Source organism: Seriola lalandi, unplaced genomic scaffold (genome assembly GCF_002814215.2).
Source record: "Seriola lalandi dorsalis isolate HSWRI2012SDOR001 ecotype SW California unplaced genomic scaffold, Sedor1 jcf7180002054062, whole genome shotgun sequence".
NCBI classification, from domain to species: Eukaryota; Metazoa; Chordata; class Actinopteri; order Carangiformes; family Carangidae; genus Seriola; species Seriola lalandi.
The window spans coordinates 1,166,578-1,189,742 of NW_019524615.1; the positions used below are offsets into that span (position 1 = coordinate 1,166,578).

Here is a 23,165-nt window from a genome sequence, read left to right on the forward strand (position 1 = left end):
TTTTATGTAAAGCTGGAAACATTTCTATCACATTGCAGTATTCAAACTTGCAGACTGCAGTCTCTCACTTTCCAGCTATAATTTAGATGACAGAAAAATGGCTAGTGTGTAGGTGTTTGTGTATCTGTGTGCACATTCAGTCTCATTAACATCAGACTGCTGACCAGTCCACTGCTCATCATGATGCCTGCGTGTGTTTATGCCCAGGTGTGTGTCGGTGTGTGAGAGTGGCTGTTGACACAGTGCTGAGTAGTTAAAGTGTATGTATGTGTGTTTGTGTCTAGGACAGCGGCTCTTGTCTGGCAGTGTGCATGTGTGAGGGGGGCATTAATGTCACATTGTCTTTATCGACGTTATTTTTGCAATGAGTGTTGTAAATGCCAAAATGGGCCCAGACTTTCAACTTGAAAGAATACAGTATCCCTGTGATTTGTTTTCTCCAGCTGTCCGTGCTGTCTGTCTAGTGAGTTTCTTTTTCTTCTTCACCTCAATTTTACTGTCATTCGTTTGACAGGCACGACCATGAGGAGGCATGAAGTAGTGACTGATAAGTCAAATTAAATCTGTAGTATCAAAGTATAGGTATTCCCGGATCGATATTTGGTCCCACCCCTAGTTTTAATAATATTCTTCCAGACTGCGTATGAGATTTTATACTTACTATGCATCAACACAAGTTAAATTTGACCACATTGTGACTTGAGGGCATAAAGCATCAAAATGAGCTCACTGCAGCAAATAAATGGAGCAGACAGAAAATATTTAATGTGGATCAGTCACGTCTGGCTAATATCTGATCCCCTTAATAAGGTTAGTATTGGTACACACTAATACCTAATTCCTGCAGAGAACGGGTGTTTTGGGATTGAAGAAGAGAGAACTGTAAGAACTGGTAAGAGTGGTGATCATCATAGGACTGATTCAGGTGTTTTTTGGTGTCATTTGAGAGTTACTGGCCCTCACAGCAACACCTGTCCTCTTAAACTGCATCAAAGTGGACACACATGGAGTAGATTTCTGTCTCTGGTAAATGGACACTTGTGTCAGTGTGGTGTTGGCCGACATAATGTCATGTTCCACTAGCACAGCTCACTGTTTGGACAGGTCCACCTCTGCTCACTTGCTCTGCATTACACATCTGACTAAGTGTCCATCTGTTAGCCTAACCACTGAGACATCACATCTTGATGTACTAGGGGCATGAGCTGTGTGCGTCTTTGGGTTTGACAGCCAGCAAACTTGCGAAATCAGGTCTGTCTCAGAGCAGCAGTAGCTATTATAGCATGTTTTTGTGTTTTTAACAGTATGAGGTCAGGGTTTACATTTTATAAGAGAACAATTCATGCCCAGGTGTAGGAAAAGCTGAGGTAGCTGCATATGTTGGAAGACCTCCCAACTTTGCTGCACTGCTGGACAGGAGCCCAGTTACACAAAGACATTCAGTCTCTCTCATTCAAACTTTCAAATTCAAATTTGGTTCAATAGCACAGCAATAATTAAGTACAATATTGTCAAACCATGTTGTGCAGTGTTCACTTACTCATTCTCCAGAGACAGACAATAGAGATTGCCTCTATTGTCAAGATAGAGACTGCCTGTCTTGTTCTTTGTGGTTGTTCTCTTGGTCTGTTTCTTTCTCAACATACGCCACTCATGGAAGGACTAGGACACAAAATGGGCAGAGGAAGAGGTTTGCTCTGCAGTCACATGGAGAGATGGGTTACTATTTGCACTGAAGTGTGTGTGTGTGTGTGTGTGTGTCTGTCTGTCTGTCTGTCTGTCTGTCTGTCTGTCTGTCTGTCTGTCTGTCTGTCTGTCTGTGTTAGGTCTGTAGGTTTATTTTGTGATTGTCAGGGGAATCTGATGAGTATTTATAGAAGCTCTTGCTTGTCCTGATACCAATTTGCAGATGGATTACATTCCACTCAAACTGAGGAATTGCATGATTGATAAAGGGACAGAAAAGAGAGATGGCCCAAAAAGCAATTTGCAACATCATTGTGTAAGAGAAGAAGAGAAGGAGAGAGAGAGCAAGAGTAAGAAAAGCAGGGAGGAGATGAGGAATGATGACTCACCCAGGAGGAGACAGAAAGACACCTTTGGTGGCCACGACCCTTCACATACTGAAGCATACCTGCACTGCAGTACAGCTCCTAACACTCACTAACGCAGGATTGTGTGGGCTGGCAGGAAGAGATTTATGGTATAGCTTCTCTTGTAATACAAAACTCTTAATACACACACATACACTGGCTGGCAATATGAAGTCCCACTGGACCAGAATGATGACTTGGCTTTAAAGTAGGCCAAGGACCGGATTGAAGGACACACAGACACACAAACACATACACATACACCCACACTGAGTCATATTCAGTCTCATCTTCATTCTCTGCGGATTTTTCAAAAATAGCAGATTAATCCAGTGAAATGAGCAGTTCTGAGAATCCGTCAGTTGTCCATCCCTATTTCTCTTCCCCCTTCATCCCTCTGTCTTCTCCCTCCCTCTCTTTTTATCCTGCTCCAAGGCTGGCAGAGTGCCTTTAGCTATGTTTAACCTTTGGGTGGGTGTGGAAGGCAGTAGGATGATGGATTTATAACACAATACAGAGAGATACACAGCTATGCCGACAACTTTGTAAGTGAGTGACAGCTTTCCCAAGTCCGCTTTTCAGACACGTTTGATGATGCATTTCCACTAATGCCAGGAAGTGTTGGCACAACTGGAAACCTGCCTGGTGACATTGTGACTCTGACTGTGATTATATGAGAGGGATGACTGTTGTTATTGTGCGTGCACAGCCAGGAAGTGTGTTTGAGTCAGTTGAGTGACAGCTTCTCTCTCGTCTTCCTGTGGTTGTGTTTTCAGGTTTTGGTCCCCAAGGTGTGATAAGAACGCTCTGTGTCCTTTCCAAGCAGTTTGGAAAAATCACAATCCACGCCCGATTTAATGTAACTGGAATATATGAGAGAGAAATAAACAAAGAGACACCTTTCATGTAGAGTGTTCTTGACTTAGATCTTTCAGATGACACAAGAGTGATGCATATCTCTCCGACTGGTTAGTGCGCATGCTGCTTTTTGACATCTGTAGTTAAACAAATGTTTTTTTTCTGTTTGTTTCTCTGTTGTCTCTTCAAGGAGCATGTGTGAGTGACAAGCGAAGGAGGAAGTGGGATCTCTGACGCTCCGCCCCCTCTGCTGGTGGAGCACCTTGTACATCTGAGCAGAGACCCCCATTTGTCACTTGGACAGGTATGTGTCCAGGAATGAAATGAATATTATTTGCATCAGCTGTTCTGCTATCAGTTGTGTCTCTCATGCCTCAGTATCAGTAGCTCATTGATGCACCAGATAAACAGCTTACATACAAGTATAGAGGGCAACCTTTATGAGTTGAGCTGAGTCAAAAGATAGGTTCATGTCTCTTTGAAGTCTATCTTAAAACAATGCTCACATGCCCATATGTACAATGAAAGAGTCATGGTTAATATGAGGTTTCAGCAGTGACATGAACCAAAGGAGTATTTTCTGAAGCGCTGCATGATAATGGCCAAAATGATAATCCCAATTATTTTGATCAATATTGAGATCACGATTATGTGTGTTACTTTGCGGTACAGACACAAGACTCATGCACTCTGTGCATATGATTTGTTCTTGTATAACATCACTTGACCTTAATCTGAAATACACCAGATAATGATCCATTGCGAAGGACTAGTTCTGTTGTTACTCTTCTACTTTAAACTGCCGCTTCAGGGTGCGTGCACAGCAGCACTATCCCAAACTTCTCCGTTTGTGTTGGAGATTTTATTATTGTTGAAATAGCTGATATTGTTTATGTATGTTTAAAGCCATCTCTGAATTCTATATGGTTCACGTGTTGTTAGGTGGTGGGTGGGGATTACTTCTCTCAGCAGAGTCATCACTACTGTTCAGATGCTTTATTGGCTCCCTTACAGAGCAGATGTTCTTTGATTACTAATGGTTCATTGCATGGAAGATAGACTCAGTGTAATCATTGTTAATGCTGTGGCTGGATTTTCAAAATGATTAAGATGTGATATACAGTGCAAACCAAATCCATAGTTGGTGATTGGTTTTGCTCCAGCACATTGCAGGTGCTTGCTGACCAATGTCCTGAATGTGGGGCCTTTAGTTTAAGGATGATCTCTGTTCCCATTTTGCTGCCCTGCTAGTTGAGAATGAAACTCTTGATGATGTCCGGCTTGCACCAGCCTGTCTGGTTAGGGTTTATAGATTACTCAATAGTTGCAGTTGTTGGACTGTGTTTATCAGGTGTGTTCTTTTAGTTCTTACAGTAGGTAAGTAAGTGTACACAACAAATACTATGGTTTTTGGATATTGTTTAGAAGGCCCAAACAAGGAGTTCGAGAAATGTTCAAGAAACAGATATTCATTGGTGAGAGTAGATGAAATAACATTGCCAGGGTCAGGGTTCGATTTTCAAAGAACCACCAATGTAAAACATGACTGTATTAAGACAGATTTGGATAAAATCCGATGTGGGTGGTTGTGGGTGGCATACTTATATAAACTCATTGTTCTGTTATGATTTATCATTGTATAATGATGCAGATTAACAACAGTGTAAGAAAACTTGGCTCCTGAACAGTCACAATTTTAATGCAAGGAACTGTCGAAACCATATTATCCTTTTAGTAATGTCCATGGTTTGGTTATTGTGCAGTTTTCCTGGGTTTAGGTGTTAAAGGGTCTTGCGTAACGTTCATACTGTATTAAAATTAATGTTAACCAATGGCTGCCTGGAAAGCAAAAAATGTTTTCTAGTGGCCCATAGCTGTTTATTTGTTCTCTCCTCGAAGCATTTCCAGTACAAGTAATGCTAAACAATTCATGACGAAAACTTTTTAAAATAAAATTACTTGAGATTTTACAAAATACTGCATTTAGAGAGATGAACATTGCCCTTATTTGCTCATGGTACTGTAAAAAGATTAATTTGAATAGCCACAAAACACTGTGGTTTTATGTTTAGAAAAAAAAAATCAAAGTAGACTGTTTAAGTGGTTAGTAGGCAGGGAAACCCTGCTGTGATGCCAGAGCCTCGTAAATCCTGCCTGGTTGGCATGAGCAGTTGCAGAAGGAGCAAAGCTGAAATACAGCAGAGGCCAGACACAGAAACCTGCTCTGTCAAACAGCTCAGACTGTACGTATTGTGATTTTAACTGCATGTGCACACACAGACCAAGGCAGATGATGCTGTGTTTTGAGCGTTCTTATGTCTTATTTTATTTTTACACATATGTTGTGTACCTGTGTGAGTATCTGGTGTAGCCAGGCAGCTGTGCTCTCTCCACCCGTCAAAGGAACACCCTCTTTGACAGTAATGTGTATTGATTTTGGCTGAAAATGCAGAGTGATTGGAGATTGAAGTGTTTAATTCCACTTTGTGCCTGTGCCAAATTTTGCATTGGTAATCAATTTCAACTGGGACTTTTACGCTGCCATGGGCAGTCCTATCTGTTTTACTCTTTGCCTTTTTTTATACTGTTTTCTCCTTCTCCACCTGTCTCTCTCTTTCTGATAGAAAATGGAATTAACATGGTAGCAAAGAGAGTACAAGTGTATCAAGTCCAACCAATACTTGATGTTTGAGGCCATTACCAATATCTGTGTTTAAGAGTTTAAAAAATATGATTATGATATATAAATTGACCGACATTCACTTTTTTAACATAAAGACAAAGCACTTTCGAGAAGCATCCCTTAAGTTTTAAAATATATGTTAGTCAGTTAGTAAAAATGCAGCCAATAAAACTTTGGTTCATCATTGACCTTGGAAAATTACTTTGTCAAGTGAGTAATTTACACAAATCAGGGGTTTCCCCCATGAAGATATTTCGCCAAGATGGTAAGCCACAGAGATCCTGGCTTGTGGTTTACTGCCTTGGCTTGGGATTGATTTAGTCACAGATTACATCTTAAACAATAGGCAGACTCATGACATATATGTTTATGGCATTTGCCGTGAGTAATAAAGCCTCTTCTCTTGCACTCACTAAAAGTTAATGTGTTAAATTATAATAACTTTTGTGATGTTAGTGGGGGGGGGGGCGAAGTGACCCACCTGTGCTCTAAAACACTGCATTTGGATGCATTACATAATTATGTTAGGTTTTTCTCTCTGTCTTTCTCTGTCGAGTCCTTGTCTCAATGTCCTCCTCTATGGGACCAGTCTATGTTCTGCAGTCGAGGTTATGACCTGGAAATGAAGTGACCCAAGCCTTTTTGCCAGGAGCAACTGTGTACCTCAGCTACTCCGCAGAGAGCAACGGAGATGGGGCTTCAGGCCACCTTGTTCTGTTTCGCTTCCCTAATATTAGCCTGTGCCTTGTTCTGCTCCAGTTGAGAGAGGCATTACAACTGTTCAGACCCCCCCCCCCATCAGCAATGTCATGCAAACTGTTGAGCTTATCAAGCCCACATAACCCAAGGACACCATGATGGTTTTTCCCATTGCAGATGTGTCAAGCAGCAACGTGCATTTTTAGACACTTGTTTATGACGGAGGAAGTGGTCAGAGGAAAAGCCATCTTGTTTTGTAGAATAAAGAACGAGGCTGTACAGAGAGCGAACAAATAGACTATGATAGTAGTTTATTATATGAATTAGCAGCACAAACTTTGTGTTGATTAACGACACGCAAATCCTTCTCTCTCATTGGCACTCTCTCACATAAATACTATCTCCCTCTCTTCCTCTTAATTTTCTTTCACAGACATAAACATAAAATCCCCAGAAGGGAGGCTCCTCGCTCTCAGTTATAAATTGTGAAGCGAGTGAAGCCCTGGATCCTCTTCCTTTGCGGAGTTTTTCCAAGTGGTTGTGAGAAACACTGGTTGTGCAATCTCTAAAGGGGGATTAAGCCTGTGGAGAAGAGGAGAGGAGGGGATATGAAGAGAGACACAGAGAAGGATGTGAAGGGGGAAATTGTGTTCTTGTAGAGAAGTAGTGATGGCAACCGCTCTTGAAAGGAGACGACATCCCTAAGAGACGAACAGGGGAGTGGGGGTTGGGTGGCTGAGAGAAAAAGAATGAGATGGATGGAGATATAAAAGAAAGATGGAGGGAACGTGATATGTTAATGGATTAGGGAGAGAGCACAGAGATGTAGGGATGGAGAACTGTGTCTGTTTAATGTCATAGGCAGCCAGGCTGTTTAAAAGAGACTTCAAAGAGACTAGCGACCAACATAAACTAAGCTGACGCACACTCACACATATGCAACACACACAGAGAAGCAGTGCCTGGGGCTGCTGTGAGCACAGAGGAGACCTGAGGTGTCCTCTGCCATGCCCGATTAGAAATACAGTGAGTGGAGAGGCATGGCTGAAAGACAGCAGTGGGAAGGTGTGTATGTTTGCATTTAGTCAATGTACATGCATATAAATCTTCTCAGCTGCTGCTGGGAGCGCTGCTGTCTACTTCTTTTACGTTCACTGTGATCAAATTGCATTCGGGAAAACCAGTTGACATCCCTCTGACAGCATTTTAACACGACTTTGTGAGCAAGAATATGTGTGTGTCTCTCTGACAGAGTGCTTCCATGTCGGTGTCTGTCTCTGTCTTAGTGCGCTGTTATATGTTTGGCATATGTGCCTAGCTCTGTCTGTGCACCAGGAAAGATGAAAAGAGAGATGTATACAAGCTTCTGCTGTGTTATCAGGTTGTGTCATGTTACTGTGTGGAGGTCAAACGAGGCCAGTACAATCCTGCAGCGGTCAGAAAAACAGAGAGGAGAGGGATTGGAGAGCGAGGACTGAATATCAGGCTTCCCACTGGTCCTGGAATTTCAAGAATTTTGAGAGGAGTGATACAAACAGTGAGTCAAGCAATTTGATTAAATCTTTGAGGATATCTTGGAGGATCTTTTCTTCTCTTTTCCAAACAGTTACCTTACAGGAATATATGAAAGTGGGTTTTGTAACTACTCTGTTGTGTTGATTCTGTTTTATATTGGTTTTCGGCTGTTTTCCTGGCTGTCTTTGAATTTCAAGCATGTCAGGGATGAGGTGGGAACCCTGAAAAATGGATAAACCTTGGTGCTTTACTGAGGCTTCCAAGAAAATACAGAGGTTATCAAAGAAAGTAGATGTAGAAAAAAGCAAGGGTGAGAGCTATGAAGAGATACAGTACCATTCAGCATAGCCTGGCATTTTGTTACAGCACTCAGACATCACCCATGTGCTCTCTCTACACTTACTGCACTAGGAGTAACACCTGTGTGTGTGAACCATAACCACAGAAGGTGGTGTGAAGAGGCTGCACAGATAACACCATAGACAACAACAACACTGCAGAACCTAGGGAACCATTTCCTCTCCCACACACAACTATAAACAGGATGCCAAGTGTCGAAATCATCACCAATTCAAAATGAAATTCTCGTGAAATGATAAATAAATGCATGTTACGTATTTACAACTGCTTAAAACTAACCTTTATTGTAGTGATTTGATTAATCTGATGGTAACTCAAACAAATGAACTATTTTTTTGAAGAAAAAAGGACGATTTTTTACAACATGAATACAACCACAACAACTTCATTTAAAAATCAAAATATGCTACAAATATGACAGTGATAGAGATAAAATAACATTGATATGAATGCAAAACATGTATTGATATGAAGTTGTACATTAGAAAGTGCATTGTGTATCATAAGAGCATCTTAAATTTGTAGTTGATGAAATAAGTTTGACTCAAGATCCACTTGCCATCTTTTTCTCTGTGTTTTCATTTCCAGTTTCTCTGAACCAAATTCCCCATTTTTTTTCAACTGGTAGTAAACAGGTTTAATTTGCTTTTTGAACCATTTTGCGTTTCAGTGTGTCAGAGATTGTTTAGGAGGTAGTTCCAGAGGTTAAATACTGATAAAGTGAAAGAGGTCAGTGTCTAATGATCTGTCATGGATGGTTCCTCATGTAGATGCCAGATCACCAAGAGACTTCTTAACCAATGGTCAGATGTTAAATTCCATTCAATCTACTGCTTGCTACTTACCACGGTGGGGATTTGTAAACTGATATTACATAATGCACTTGCATGCTTACACCCCTCATTGCATGTTACTATAGTTTAATTAATTTGATTATTTTCTTCCAAGGAGGGACTGGAGATCACAGTAGTGACACAGTTGAGGTCAGCTTTGCATTTGAGACCAGAAGTTTCTTTTCTTTTTTTTATCAAACTGCAGCTGCTGTAACTTAGTTACATAACAGTGTTCATTGTTATTGGCTGTTTTCTTGCAGCATTCACCTGTCATTAAAAGTAGCATGATTATTAGCAATTTGTGGTAGATCCCCGTTAAGTATGTTTGCCTATTTTTTTTAAAAATATCTCTGCCCAGAGATAACGCATAACTGTATAAACATAACTGCTGGTGTGGCCTTCATGCTCTGCTGCAAACTAGATGCGTAAAGTACATAGATTTAATTAGTCAAACTACCGTATTGTCAGGATATTGAAACTATTTGGCTCTGCAGGCACAAAAGTCTGAAAAAAGACAAACTTTGAGAGAACAGACAGATCCTCACTCTTGTTTTCTGCTGCTCACGGCACTTTATGCTACCAGAATCCTATCAGGTGGAATTTAGAAATGCTGCTCTGCCGTTCTCCCTCCTGCGTGGCTGCTAAGCAAAGCTAAGCTAAGCTAAGCTAAGCTAAACTGGCTATGCACAAGCACCTTTTTTTTCCTCCCAGGGGCACGAGAGAAATCACCATGGCCAAATTAATTTTCTCCCTTCTGCTGCTGCAACCTGAGGGATCATTGAGGCAGAGAATCGGAGGGAGAGAGGAGAGACAGTGCTGGAGGAGAGAAGGAAAGGGGAGCAGAGGAATTTTAATGTGTCTGTCTCTCGCTGCCTGCCAAAGAAAAGCAATTACTATCACAGCTCCTCTTGCTACTCTGTGTGTGTGTGTGTGTGTGTGTTGTGTGTGTGTGTGTGTGTGTGTGTGTGTGTGGGCGCACACTTACCTGCGGGGGGGGGGTGTGTGTGACTGCACTTAAGCACACAGGGATTTGGTATGTTAAATGTACAAAGGGCAGATTGGTTTGTACACTGCAGGGTATTTGGGAACTCTGATACAGTAGATGTCTGTTTCTGCCGTGTAACTTTGCTTGTCACTTGAAAGCAGCTAAAGCACTGCTTAGATACCATAAAACATCCATTCCAAAGCACAGATGTTCAATGTTTTTATAATGGCGCCAGACGCTAACCAACTGATAAACTTTTACAAATGCCATCATAGATTTACTGTTTTTCTTCTGGAGAGATGTAACACAGAAAATCAACAATGCACAGTGTCCATTTTGAGGCTCTCTCTGAGTGTGGAGGTGACCATTTGGAGAGGCGCTGACAAACAGCCGACAGATAAGAGCCAAGAGTCAGACAGACAGAAAGACAGGCAGGCGGAAGGACAGATGGAGGTGTTGAGAAGATGCTCAGGCACAGAGCTGTGGGAGGGGTGGAGGTTGAATGGAGTGAGGAAAAAAGGAAGGGAGATATGAGAAGAAATGGAGAGTGATCTCTGCAGAGCTTTCGAAAAGGCTGTGATTGCGTGTGCAGCTCACCATCACTCCTCACCTCAGGCAGAGCTTTAATATTTTTGTCCTCCTTTCCTTTCGTTACATTTTTAGGATGCGGAGGTTTGCCTACTGTAAGGTGGTTTTGGCCACCTCTCTGGTGTGGGTGATGCTGGACATGTTCATTCTGCTCTACTTTAGCGAGTGCAACAAGTGTGACGACAAGAAGGAGAGAGGACTTCCTGGGAGAGACGGTGAGTGTATATTGACACACACATACATGTGATCACAGAGCCACACTCTCACATCCTATAGCACCCTCCCTGATCAACTGTGTGTGTGTGTGTGTGTGTGTGTGTGTGTGTGTGTGTGTGTGTGTGTGTGTGTGTGTGTTTTTCTACTGTAGATGCCCTCACCAGGCCGCGGGACGGGCCCGGTGAAGGGGGAAAGCCTGTGGTGATACCCAAGGAGAACCAGGAGAAAATGAAGGAGATGTTTAAGATCAACCAGTTCAACCTCATGGCCTCTGAGATGATTGCTCTCAATCGTTCACTGCCTGATGTCCGCCTGGAAGGGTAGGCAGCATCCCTACAGCTAATCATCTGTCCTATCACTCAAAAGGCTGTCACACTGGCCCAAAGCCTACAACCAGTCACACAGTGTATGTGTACATGTATGGATACATAAGTCAGGATAGAGAGTATTACCAACAATAACAATTATAATTACATTTTATACCTATATAAATCTGTGACTGATTTATTAAAGGACATGAAATATATACAGTATATAGAAATAGGATTAGGAAACGTTCAGATTTACAACATAAATGTGCATCTTTAAAAATGGCACTATTGGTAAGACTATAGAAATGAAACAAGTATATTTTAAGAAGTGATTAAACTGTCATACTCGGTAGACAGTGAATTAGACAGGATGTGGTGGCCTTGAACTTACTGAAAAATAAGTCTTAACTCTACACTACGTATATACTAATTGTACACAGTATGTACAAAATACTGTTAGTATACTAATAAAGATATCTTTACACTTTTTTTACTCTACTAACATGAAATAATACAATGCATGCGTATCAGTCTAGCTTCAATTTTGATATACCCACTGCCAATTAAACTTCACACATAGACAGCATAATCTTTTCCAAAGATTTAATAGATTTTGGTGTGTTTTCTGTTGCCTTTCACGCAGCTGTCTCACTATCATCCCCGATTTGTTTTAATTTTTTCCAGCTATGAGCAGCTCCTCCATTTCCTTTATGCAATGCATTTTTGGACTGTACAGTCCATGAACAGCACATTTTTTGGGTGCTTTCATACTGGTTAAAAAGAACTCTGGTGCATTTGCCCTTTTAAGTGCAATTTGTTCGGGCTGGTGTGAAAGCTGTCAATTACACTCTGGTGTGGACTGAACTACCTGACCTAGACACCTGCAAAGGAGGGCCTGGTGTGCTCTGTGGACTCTGGTACAGTTTGTTTGTGGTCTGAAAGAAAACCACTCAACCACAAGATTAGTACATGTAGTTGTAGTGTGATTTCAAAAACTAAAAAGATACTAACAAAAAAGATACTATTAAATGCACTTGCTGTTTGAGAAATGTTCATTTCTTATGTTCTTATAATAAGCAACCTGTATATGCAGTATATATATAAATGTAAATCATTTGGTAAATATGGCAACACATACTCATCAGGGATTTCCCTGATTAGTCAGACAGACTAAATGTATCCTGCTTACATCCTACTCTGTGTACTCTAGTAGTTCATTAAGTCCATTTAAATAGTGTGACTTATGCATCCATAGTAAGTACTGTTCTCTGTGACACCAGAAAACATAAATTAACACATAAGAACATTAAAGTGAATTTCCCCATATGGCTCCATATAGCTCTGATAATTACCCGTCAGTCTGTATAACTTCAGTTAATAGCTCTTCGTTCATTTTGAAAATCAGTTTGAACACAAAGCACACCAGAACCGAAAGGCAACCAAGCATCATTTTTATCCCTTGTTCTGGACCAAATGAACAAAACTACAGGTGTGAAAGTCCCCTTTGTATGCATATTGATTGTTATTAATATGTCATCACTTAGTATTAGTATATGCTATGGAACTGGGACACAGCTAGCTGGTACATTTATATGTGGTGACCTCATGCTGCATCAGTGGGTGTTGTAAAAAGGTCTTGAGGCTAACAACACACATTGACCTCTGGTATTCCATGCCTTAGGCTAACTGCAGTTTTATGACGTTTTAAGACGTAAAGAAAATTGAAATCAAAATGTAAGAAAGTAGTTTATTTTGTTTTAATAATACTAGGTTATATATGCAATTAAGAGGTCCTTCTTGTCTATAATGAGGATTCTAGTGTTACTTAAGTGTCTGTCAGTACCAGTGGTTGCAGGTTGTTCAGTCTTAAGGCAGGGTGGCAGTTGGTGCAGCAGATAGACATGCATCTGGCCAGCAGCATGGAAGACATGTCAAGGTTAGTTCAAGCAGGTGGAAACCAGCTCAGCCTTCCATCCTCCTTTGCCCCTTTTTTCGCTTCAGTTGAGGAACATGCAAAGATCAGTAACGAAGGTTTTGAGAGAGACGGACAGAAAGACTGACTGACTGACTGACTGACTGACAGATGCAAGACTGACAGGCAGGGGCACATGCACACTAGACGGGCAGGAAAGAAAGGACATTGATCCGTGAAATGGGTTTTAGTCTTTGAGCGAGAGTTGATTACTAGGTGTGTTTTCACTCAGCCTTCCCTCCGTCTATCTGCTTTTCCAATTAGGAGATAAGAAAGAGTCAATATCGAGCAAGGGAATGTGTGCCTGTTTGCGGAGGCACACATACGTTTGTGTTTATTTCTGTGTATGCATGTTTGTGTGTGTGTCTGTGTCTGTGTCTGTGTCTGTGTGTGTGTGTGTGTGTGTGTGTGTGTGTGTGTGTGTGCTGCAGGTTTTTAGGGAAACTATGAATGAATTCATCATAGCCAAGCAGGTTGCCACTAGCTGGAACTTTGAAGCGGAAACTCAGTGATGGTTTATTTTCATCATTGTTAGCAGTAAAGCTGTTGAGTGTAAACGTGTGTTTTTTGTGTGTGTGTGTGTGTGTGTGTGTGTGTGTGTGTGTGTGTGTGTGTGTGTGTGTGTGTACATGTGGTTGGGCGGATCTGCAGTATATGAAAACACTTTATAGGACCACACCTTTCAGAAAACTTGACATTTTCTCCTTTTTTTAGATCCTGACTTCAGCATTATTAGAACATGCTGTATATGTAGACGCATGTGTCTGTGCATGTTTGTAATGTTGCAAAAGTGACGCTGTTTAATCAGAACCAGTCTGCCCGCCCATCCCAAATATCCCCACAATCCACTGGCTGTAGACACCAGGGCTTTAGCTCATTACCCTGTTTTGCTGTTGCCAAATGTTGATCCACCACCCCGAATGTTTGGATACACAGGACTCACAACAAGTCCTCAGTTTTTAAAATCCACATCATGTGACATACTGTGTGTGTGTGCTTGTGTTAACACATGTTGGTTTGGTGGAAACACAGAGGTCTTGTTTTCCATCAGCTGCACAGCAAAGATCATGTGCAGAGACTGGAAAGTCTTGGTTGGTTTTTTTGTGCTTGTGAAACAGAGGAGCGAGTAATAATGAACTGACGTGAATACATTTTGAAAGACTCCAAGGGTGTCTCTGTTTTTACAGTGAATCATCTTGTGTGTTCATCAACCTCCCTTCCTTACAGAGGGTATTAGCATGCACACCGCAGCCTGTGAATCACTGTGTGTGTTATTTAACATGCTCCAGAAGCAGCTGCAGGATGGAGTATAAGCTTGACCTCCTCTACTCTGTCGCTGTTACATTCCTTCTGTCAGAGTCAGCAGCAGAAAAAGAGGAAGCGTTCTAGTGCTCTGGAAGATCACGGGGAGGGAGGGCGTTATGAGGATGGAGGAAGAGAGATCATATTCCATTTGGCTATTGTGTGAGAGTCAGAGGGAGGAAGTCACAGGCTGGTTTCAGTTTTGTCATCAAGAGATAACAGGTTGTCTGTGAGGCAATGAAATATGAGACAGCTTGAATGCAGGTATCATTGCAGGCTGCAGTGCCTCTTGAACAACAGAGGTGATCCTCTGTCTCCTGTCACAATGTGTAATCTCCAGTAAAATTTAGTTTTTTTTTGTTTGTTTTTCTTTTAAGAATAACATTTAACATTCATTTGGATGTGTCCATATTTTGTGCCATCTGTTGTGCAAATAAATTCATCTGTAATATCTGTGTTATTCTCAATGATTAGAGCATGCTTTTGAAGCTGTTTCCTAAAAAATTAATTGTTTATTTTGGTTGATGAGATGACTCATATACCTTAAGGTGGATATGATGTGACAAACTTTTGCAATTGGTTGCTTTAAGCAATTGGAGTATAGCAGTGTATTATATGAATGTGCACTAATCTCTACAGCATCTACTGTAGTCTGTATAACACTGAAATAAAACTACCCATAATGTCATCATCTTTAGAAGGAAGCCACAAATTGAAAGATTGTCTTTGTAACCTCAGCCTACTAATAAAAGTGTTTACAAGCAGCAAGCTAGGGAAGGGCATCAAGGATAAAATCTTCTGTTACAGTGTATGATGATTCCCAAATGCAGTAAATGTTATAAAATACAGATGCAGATTTTCTGGAAATTCCCCTCACTAATGCATTTATAGATAAAACAACCAGACTGGGATGAGCACTGCATTATCGTAAGAAAGTGACAGACCTCTCTTGAAAAAATAAAGCCAAGGACTGTGAAGGTTAACTATGCTAGGCCAGCTACGTCAAGCAAGTTTCACGCTGATTTTCCTGCTAAAATAAAATAAACATTAATCAATGGCTATCTCAAAGGTAGAAAATGAACCTTAAAGCCCTAACTATGCCCGAGGAAGTGGTCAGGTGCAAGCCAAACTACTTAAACTTTGTGCTTAATGGCCTAAGTGATGTGAAATTACTAGTTTACTTTAAATGATCATTTAAAACAAAGTATTTCTCAGGGAATAGTTTGGAGAACTATTAAATATGTCTGTGACCCACTCTTCATTTCATAATATCCTTCTTCTCTTGTCTCTCCACTCATGCCTGCTCTCCTCTGTGAGACATTTACATCCTTCTCTGTCTCTCAATAACAGAGTTTGATATGTGTGCTCTACACTGCTTTCATAATGACTCACACTCTAATTAGCATCACTATTCAACTGTCATCATGCTGACCCGCTATTTCTGTGTATGTTTCTAAATTTGGGGATTTTTGCTCAGTTGCTCACTCATTATTCACCCTCAGTTTTCTTTGTTGGAAGTTGATAAAAAATATGACTTTTCACGAGGCCATAAATGATGAGTTAATTAACGCAGTGATTCCATGACTGACTAATGAGGTTTATTTGATATTAAAGTCCCAACAGTTTCCCTCCTGTTCAGCTCTCTCTTGTGTAGACTCACTTAAGCTGCAGCTCTGTCTGTAGCAGTCTCTTATAATCAGACAGAGGCTGGATTGTGATGTCTCTACTAGAGTGTTTTTCTCTTTTCTCCCTCTGTCTCTGTCAGCTCAGTTTTGTCTGTGTTCAAAGTCTACATCTTTACTTATTGCCAGTGTGGCTGTCTTTTTCTAACCAGTTTCTTGCTGTACCTTGTGTTGACACCATCAGATATACAGTTGCATTTGATATCTTTGTATCATTCTGCATTGAAAGCTGGTTTTTGTCATTAAAGACTTTATTCTGATTGTTATATATTCTCCCCATAGGTGCAAGAACAAGTTATACCCTGATAATCTCCCTCGTACCAGCGTGGTGATTGTATTTCACAATGAGGCGTGGAGCACACTGCTGCGAACCGTCCACTCCGTCATCGACCGCTCTCCACACACACTGCTAGAGGAAATTGTCCTGGTGGATGATGCCAGTGAGAGAGGTTTGTATACACACACACACACACACACACACACACACACACACACACACACACACACACACAAACACAAACTGCAGATAATTCCTCCAGTGCCTCTTGTTTGAGGCTTAGCCTATTTTTGTTTAGAGAGCTGCTGTATGATTTTGGTGTGTGTGTGTGTGTGTGTGTGTGTGTGTGTGTGTGTGCGCGCACAACAGCCAGTCAGTATATATATGTGGTGTGTGTGCCACTCTACCCTGTGCAATGCTGTTAATCCCTGTTTGGGGGAGATTAGGTCTTTAATTTGCCAGCCGCAGGGATTACACTCTGTTATTACCCTCAATCTCCCCCCAGCCGCCACCACACAGCACCATTACACCCAATGAGACCTCAGGTTTGATGGTGCAAGTCAGAGTGTGTGTCTGTGTGTATGTTGGTGAGTGTAGGGAGGGGAGCTCTCTGCAGGTAGAAGGGATGTTGGCAAGCATGCTAAGGCACCTGCACACAAGCAAAATTATAAGCACACACTTACCTTTGATCTCTGCTGGTACAAAATGAATAGGTTGGAGGAACGGCTTGTAAACCAGCCACTGCTGTGTGTGTTTTTGTCGGTCTAGTGTGTGGGTTTATGTGTATGTATTTTATCCTTTTTAATACATCTGTGGTTGTTTGTATGTTTCAGATTTCCTAAAGCGGCCATTGGAGCAGTACGTCAGACGGCTTGAAGTCCCCGTCAGAGTCGTGAGGATGGAGCAGCGGTCCGGACTTATCCGTGCTCGTCTCAAAGGAGCATCCATCTCCACTGGCCAGGTGTGTGTGTGGGCATATGTTTGTGTGTGTACATGCAAATACGTGACATCCAATACCCAGTGACCTGTTCTCCATATGGTGTGTTCACTGTGGGGTTTGTCTAATGTTTTCCCTCCATGTTTCTAGGTTATAACCTTTCTGGATGCTCATTGTGAATGCACAACGGGGTGGCTGGAGCCTCTACTCGCTCGCATCAAGCAAGACAAGTGAGACACACACAAACGCAAAAGACGCACACACCATTGGCAAGCATAAAAAAAATCAATAAACTATTGTTGAGCCTGCAGGGGGCTTGTCCTTGTGTTTATTTGATGCTTAATTACTCATTCTCTGATTACTGCTTCCCACAAGCAGGTACACACACACACACACACACACACACACACACACACACAAACATACACACATACACACAGAGAAAACATAAGGTTTAAGAAGGTGTAATGAGTAATGAATGATGGCTGATGGAAAGTCACAGCATGCACTGTAGTTTAAATGCATTGGATTTTGGAGATGCCACACCTTGCAGATGAGCACTTAGTCATGATTGATGACCACCCAAGGTTATGAACTACGAACAGCAGGCTGATGTACTCTGTGTGTGTGTGTGTGTGTGTGTGTGTGTGTGTGTGTGTGTGTGTGTGTGTGTGTGTGTGTGTGTGTGTGTACGTTTGTATGTCTGTGCTGTTGTTTGTGTTTGCTTTAGGAAAACTGTGGTGTGCCCCATTATCGACGTGATTAGCGATGATACGTTCGAGTACATGGCAGGATCCGACATGACTTACGGAGGCTTCAACTGGAAGCTCAATTTCCGCTGGTACCCTGTACCCCAGAGAGAGATGGACCGCCGCAAAGGAGATCGCACACTGCCTGTCAGGTGGGTGATGCAGCGGGACAAACTAGAAATTGAATCATCTTGGTTTGACCTGCAGTATTTAACTTCATCAAGTTGTTCAATCTCTACCAGCTCAAGGGCTGCTGTTGCTCAGCTAACCCTGACCTTTGACCTCTCTTCTGGGTCCACCAAAAAGAGGATTTCACTACAGGGGCCAGGCCTGAGTCATATCAGTATTATAACCAACTACCTTTGTCAGTGAGCAACTATATGTAGAAGAACCTATGCTTCGAGCTTTAGCAGCACTGATAGGCATTCACAATTGATATATGCAGCGTAATCGTACTTCACCATTTAATTTTCAACAGTTAATAATCATAAAATGTTCTGGAGGCAGGAATACTGAAAGAATACAGTGAACTTTCATCTGTTGTTAAAGTCAAGATGTTTATGTAAGACTGTGTAATTCTGTTTCCTTGTACCGTTTCTCATGACCCAGGCCTTGGAAGTAAAATCAAGATCTTTTCTGCCTGTCTATCATCTCTTCTTCCTGCTCTTGTTTCGAAGCATGCTTGACGCCATTATCCAAGGTCACACACATAATATATCTTATGTAACACTCTTTGCCCCTGTTTTCAGTTGTTTTTCACAGCTCTGAGTGACAAAATTTTCCTAAGGGTGTCTTGTGAGTGGCCTAAAAAACAAAAAGTGGGTTGTAGTGGTAGTGCAGGAAATTAAGAAGTACTTTACACTAATGACACAATTTACATAAACGCTGTCCTGTTACAAAGCAGTCACACATTTGGAGAACTTGAAAGCTATTGCACATAAACAACAAAGATTTAATTGGTTACCGGCTTTCAATCGAGCACCAATATAGCTCACATAGAAGAGGATGTGGCAGCGGGAAATCATTATACTACACTGTGTGATTTCAACTTGTCAAATTGCATTTGGTGTTAAATGGCTGTTAATATGGTTATCAATGGGATTGCTCTTCAGTAGCCAGTGCATCGCAAGCTGCGGGCCTGTGCTGTCACACACTGAGAGGCCTCAAAGAGTGACCGTATACGAGCAAACCTCAGCAGCTAAACCGGTTGTTACGGACTCATCTACCTTGTAATTTACTGTACTGTACAAAAGTCTGAGGTCACTTAGAAAGGTTCTCTTTACAGCTATAGGACAGAAAAAACACACCAAAATTATCCAAGGTCAAAGGAAGGCTTAAGAAAAATCCTCTGAACATATTAAATGACGTTGTGTCAGTTAGACGCTCTAAATCCTCCAGAAAAAAAGGGGAGAGAATTTACCACAGGACCAGCTGAACAAAAAACACAGTAGACTATGATGGAAAACTCCTCCTCATGTTCTCAGTACAAATTACTAGTCTTTTATTCATAGTTTTTCTTCCTTTCTTTATTTATTGTAGCAGTTTTAGTCTTTATTTCAATGTCATGTTGTGTTTTTAGATAATAAACAGTGTTTTAAGTGGTAAACACTCACTGTTTATATAAATGGCTTTAATTAGAAATTGTTTTTGCTACACTGCACATGTCAAAGATTCACTGTAAATTAGTAGGTTTTGTTTGCTTTACTGCAATGTTTTTGAGTCTGAGCTGAGTTAGAGAGCTTTGATATCTTACAGTAAAAAGAAAAACATGCACACATTTATAATTAATATCGCCATAATTTGCTACTTTTAGTTCTATTGTTGTTATCTGTGTTGCTTAGCAAGGGGGTATTTGTTTATCTTTACTTCTGCGTTGCTTATTATTTCCCGCTTTCAGCTAAATGCTGCAAACAAACCCGTGCCCCATGTGCTCTCAGATGTTTTGTGTTGATAAGTGAACTTGCATGTTAATTGAAAGCAATAACAGACAGCAAGAAAAATAAGCCTGATTTACAAAGGAGGAAGCCATTCTGTGAGGGGGAGAAATAGGAGCCAAGCCTTGAGGCCATTAAACACTGACATGGCCATCACAACAACAGAGAAGTGAGCAGAAAAGCAGAAAATGGGCAAACAGGAAAATGGCAAAGAACGGGGTTAGAACAGTGAAATATAAAACTCTGATGGGATCAGTAGATACTGTGTGACCTTTAGAAAGCAGGCCTTAAGTGGATTAAGTGGCACTGACTTACCTCACTCTTAATTTACCCTGTTCTCCTGCCTCTGTCTAGGACTCCCACCATGGCAGGCGGCTTGTTCTCCATAGACAGAGATTATTTCCAGGAGATCGGCACATATGACGCAGGCATGGACATCTGGGGTGGAGAGAACCTGGAAATCTCTTTCAGGGTGAGTGCACACACCCACAGCCAATCGACATGACTGTATTCTTCCATCCGACATGACTGTATTCTTCTATCGACTTGACTTATACTTTGTCAGGCTTCATCCTGACTGACTTTCAATCAAACTTATTCAGTCACAACACAGACATGACCAATCTGCATCATGTATCTCCCAGCAGAGTTTGCTCATTCAGTGATGAGGCAGTGTGTGTCTTCTTCATAGTATACTGTGTGTGTGTGTGTGTGTGTGTGTGTGTGTGTGTGTGTGTGTGTGTGTATTGGTCTTCACAGATCTGGCAGTGCGGTGGGACTCTAGAAATTGTCACATGCTCTCATGTGGGTCACGTGTTCAGAAAGGCAACGCCTTACACGTTCCCCGGAGGAACGGGACAGATCATCAACAAAAACAACCGACGCCTGGCAGAAGTGTGGATGGATGAATTCAAAAACTTCTTCTATATCATCTCTCCTGGTGAGTTGGACCATGTGTGTTTGTGTTTCTGTGTGTATTTGTGTGTGTGAGCATTTGTATTTGTGTGTGTGTATGTGTACGCTCACGCAAGTATACATGTATGTGCTCATGTGTGGAGGTTAATCTCTGTGGCAGGTGTGATCTATCCATTAACCCAGTGACAGTGTGATATTGCAGTTGCGACCCAGCAGTGCAGGACAGGGGGGGCGGCTAGTAATTTCACGCTACGAAGCCCTTATTAACTCGCACAAACACACGCGCGTGCGCGCACACACAGACTCACACACACTCGCACACGCAAGCTGGCAAAGGAGAGACAACCAAAAGTAAAGCAAAACTCCCTTAACAATACTAATATTTTTAGATGTTAGTAATTACTTCTCAAACTCATTTTACACCTGCAAATGTAAATATGTTGATATTGCCACCTCCAGGCAAAAAAAAGTAACAGCTGCTGCAATTTTAACACTTAACCACCTGCTTACAGTGACTTTTACAGTTACAGCATGTAGTGTGATAGTTTGACTGAACTGTCATTTCCTTATTACATTATTATTTGGTGTGATGGCGTTAGAGTGGTAAAGTGTTTCTTTGCCGTTTTCAGTTTGACAGGGATATCATTTTGTTAGTAGTAACTGATTTATCCGTTCTGTCACTTTATTGTCAGTTGACACAGAAGAAGCTATTGGAGTTAACAAATCAAGTAAAGAGGCTGCGTCACTTACCGATTTTAAAGCAAAACTTATCTTTTAGAAATTGCTTTTACCCAGAAACTTTGATAATAAACTTTGAATATTTGAATAACCTTACTTACAATATTAATTGTCATATTATTTATTATTAATTTTGTTTTTAAATCTCTTAGCTTTGTCTCAAGAGAAAATCATCTTGCATCTGTCTTTTTAATGCGTTTGGGGGTTTTTTTTTCGTATTTTGTGAAGCACATTTTATTGCATCTTTTTGCATGAAATAAGCTGTATAAATAAAGTTTTATTATGCTATTATTATCATTCATGTGAGTGGACTTATAATGTGTATAGCTTGTGGCCATTTTTATCCGTTTCTCTGAATCTGGCGAGGACAAATTATGTCGTCAATCTTAATCACACTACAAAGCTCTGCTTGGCTTTGTTGCTTTTCCAAACAGGCAAAACAGTCATCAGTGAGGACAACACCAGACAAATTTGAAATGTGGAAAAAAATTAGAGACAGCAAATCAGAGGTCTTGAAGTGCCTGTTTCTCACTCAGTGGCTTGTAAGACTGGTTTGAAACATTCAGACTTTATTGTCTTTACTGGAATCTTTTGTAATCCCCCACTGCTGTCCGCAAAGGAACCATGTCCACCTAATCTAAAGGTGATTTGATACTCAACAAATACATTTTTGTTGGAGTGGCCTTTCAACATTAGGCTTTTTTCAAGCAGTGAAAAGTGAGCTCTGCAATTCAATGATACTGGGTGTGTGTTTGGGTGTGGCCTTGTTCTACTTTACCAATGACACCATTAAAATTATGCGTGGATGGAAAAATGCGTTTAAAAGCCGTTCAACAACAAACCCAGGACTATGTGAATGTAGTTTGGTGCCATAGTTACTGACCTTTACGTTAATGTCTGTCTGTGTCCAGGTGTGACCAAAGTTGACTACGGTGACATCACGTCTCGCACTGCTCTGAGACAAAAGCTTCAATGTAAACCCTTCAGTTGGTACTTGGAGAACGTCTACCCTGACTCCCAGATCCCCAGGCACTATTACTCCCTGGGAGAGGTACGCACACACACACACACACACACACACACACACACCTCACTATCTGAGTCACAACATTTTAGAGACCATCAGTCACGAGACAGACAGGCCCAGATGCATCTGTGATTCACTGTGTTTCATTTGAAATCTAAGAGGATATAAAGCATCTAAATGAAAAGGTGTAGTTTTACGTTCAGGGAACAGTGTTGCTTACTGTGGTTTCTGTGTGTATTTGACTCAGATACGCAATGTGGAGACCAACCAGTGCCTGGACAACATGGCCCGCAAGGAGAATGAGAAGGTCGGCATTTTCAACTGCCACGGCATGGGAGGCAACCAGGTAACAGAAGACTGAGACAGAGCAAAAGACATCATAAAGCAACGTATACTGAGACTAAATGAGAAATGAACTAAGTTTATGTAAACAGTGAACACTTAGCTGCAGTCACATTGTAGTCATTCTTGGAAGTAATCAATCAAGTGCT

The 23,165-nt window shown here is 41.3% G+C and overlaps 1 protein-coding gene across 2 annotated transcripts in view; it reads left to right on the forward strand.

Moving 5' to 3' along the window:
* The window catches only part of galnt1 (UDP-N-acetyl-alpha-D-galactosamine:polypeptide N-acetylgalactosaminyltransferase 1), a 38,913-nt gene that overhangs the window by 12,419 nt on the left and 3,329 nt on the right, over positions 1-23,165 (forward strand). The window contains exons 2-13 of one of the 2 annotated variants that reach the window (XM_087173179.1): positions 3,142-3,255; positions 7,715-7,870; positions 10,690-10,829; positions 10,982-11,150; positions 16,380-16,546; positions 17,208-17,335; positions 17,462-17,541; positions 18,042-18,212; positions 20,349-20,466; positions 20,754-20,934; positions 22,559-22,698; positions 22,922-23,020. In XM_087173179.1, coding sequence (XP_087029305.1) covers positions 10,691-10,829; positions 10,982-11,150; positions 16,380-16,546; positions 17,208-17,335; positions 17,462-17,541; positions 18,042-18,212; positions 20,349-20,466; positions 20,754-20,934; positions 22,559-22,698; positions 22,922-23,020 — 1,392 coding nt within the window. In that variant the 5' untranslated portion in view covers positions 3,142-3,255; positions 7,715-7,870; position 10,690. The remainder of the gene's footprint in view (positions 1-3,141; positions 3,256-7,714; positions 7,871-10,689; positions 10,830-10,981; positions 11,151-16,379; positions 16,547-17,207; positions 17,336-17,461; positions 17,542-18,041; positions 18,213-20,348; positions 20,467-20,753; positions 20,935-22,558; positions 22,699-22,921; positions 23,021-23,165) is intronic. The other variant, XM_023403138.2, reaches the window with a different exon arrangement.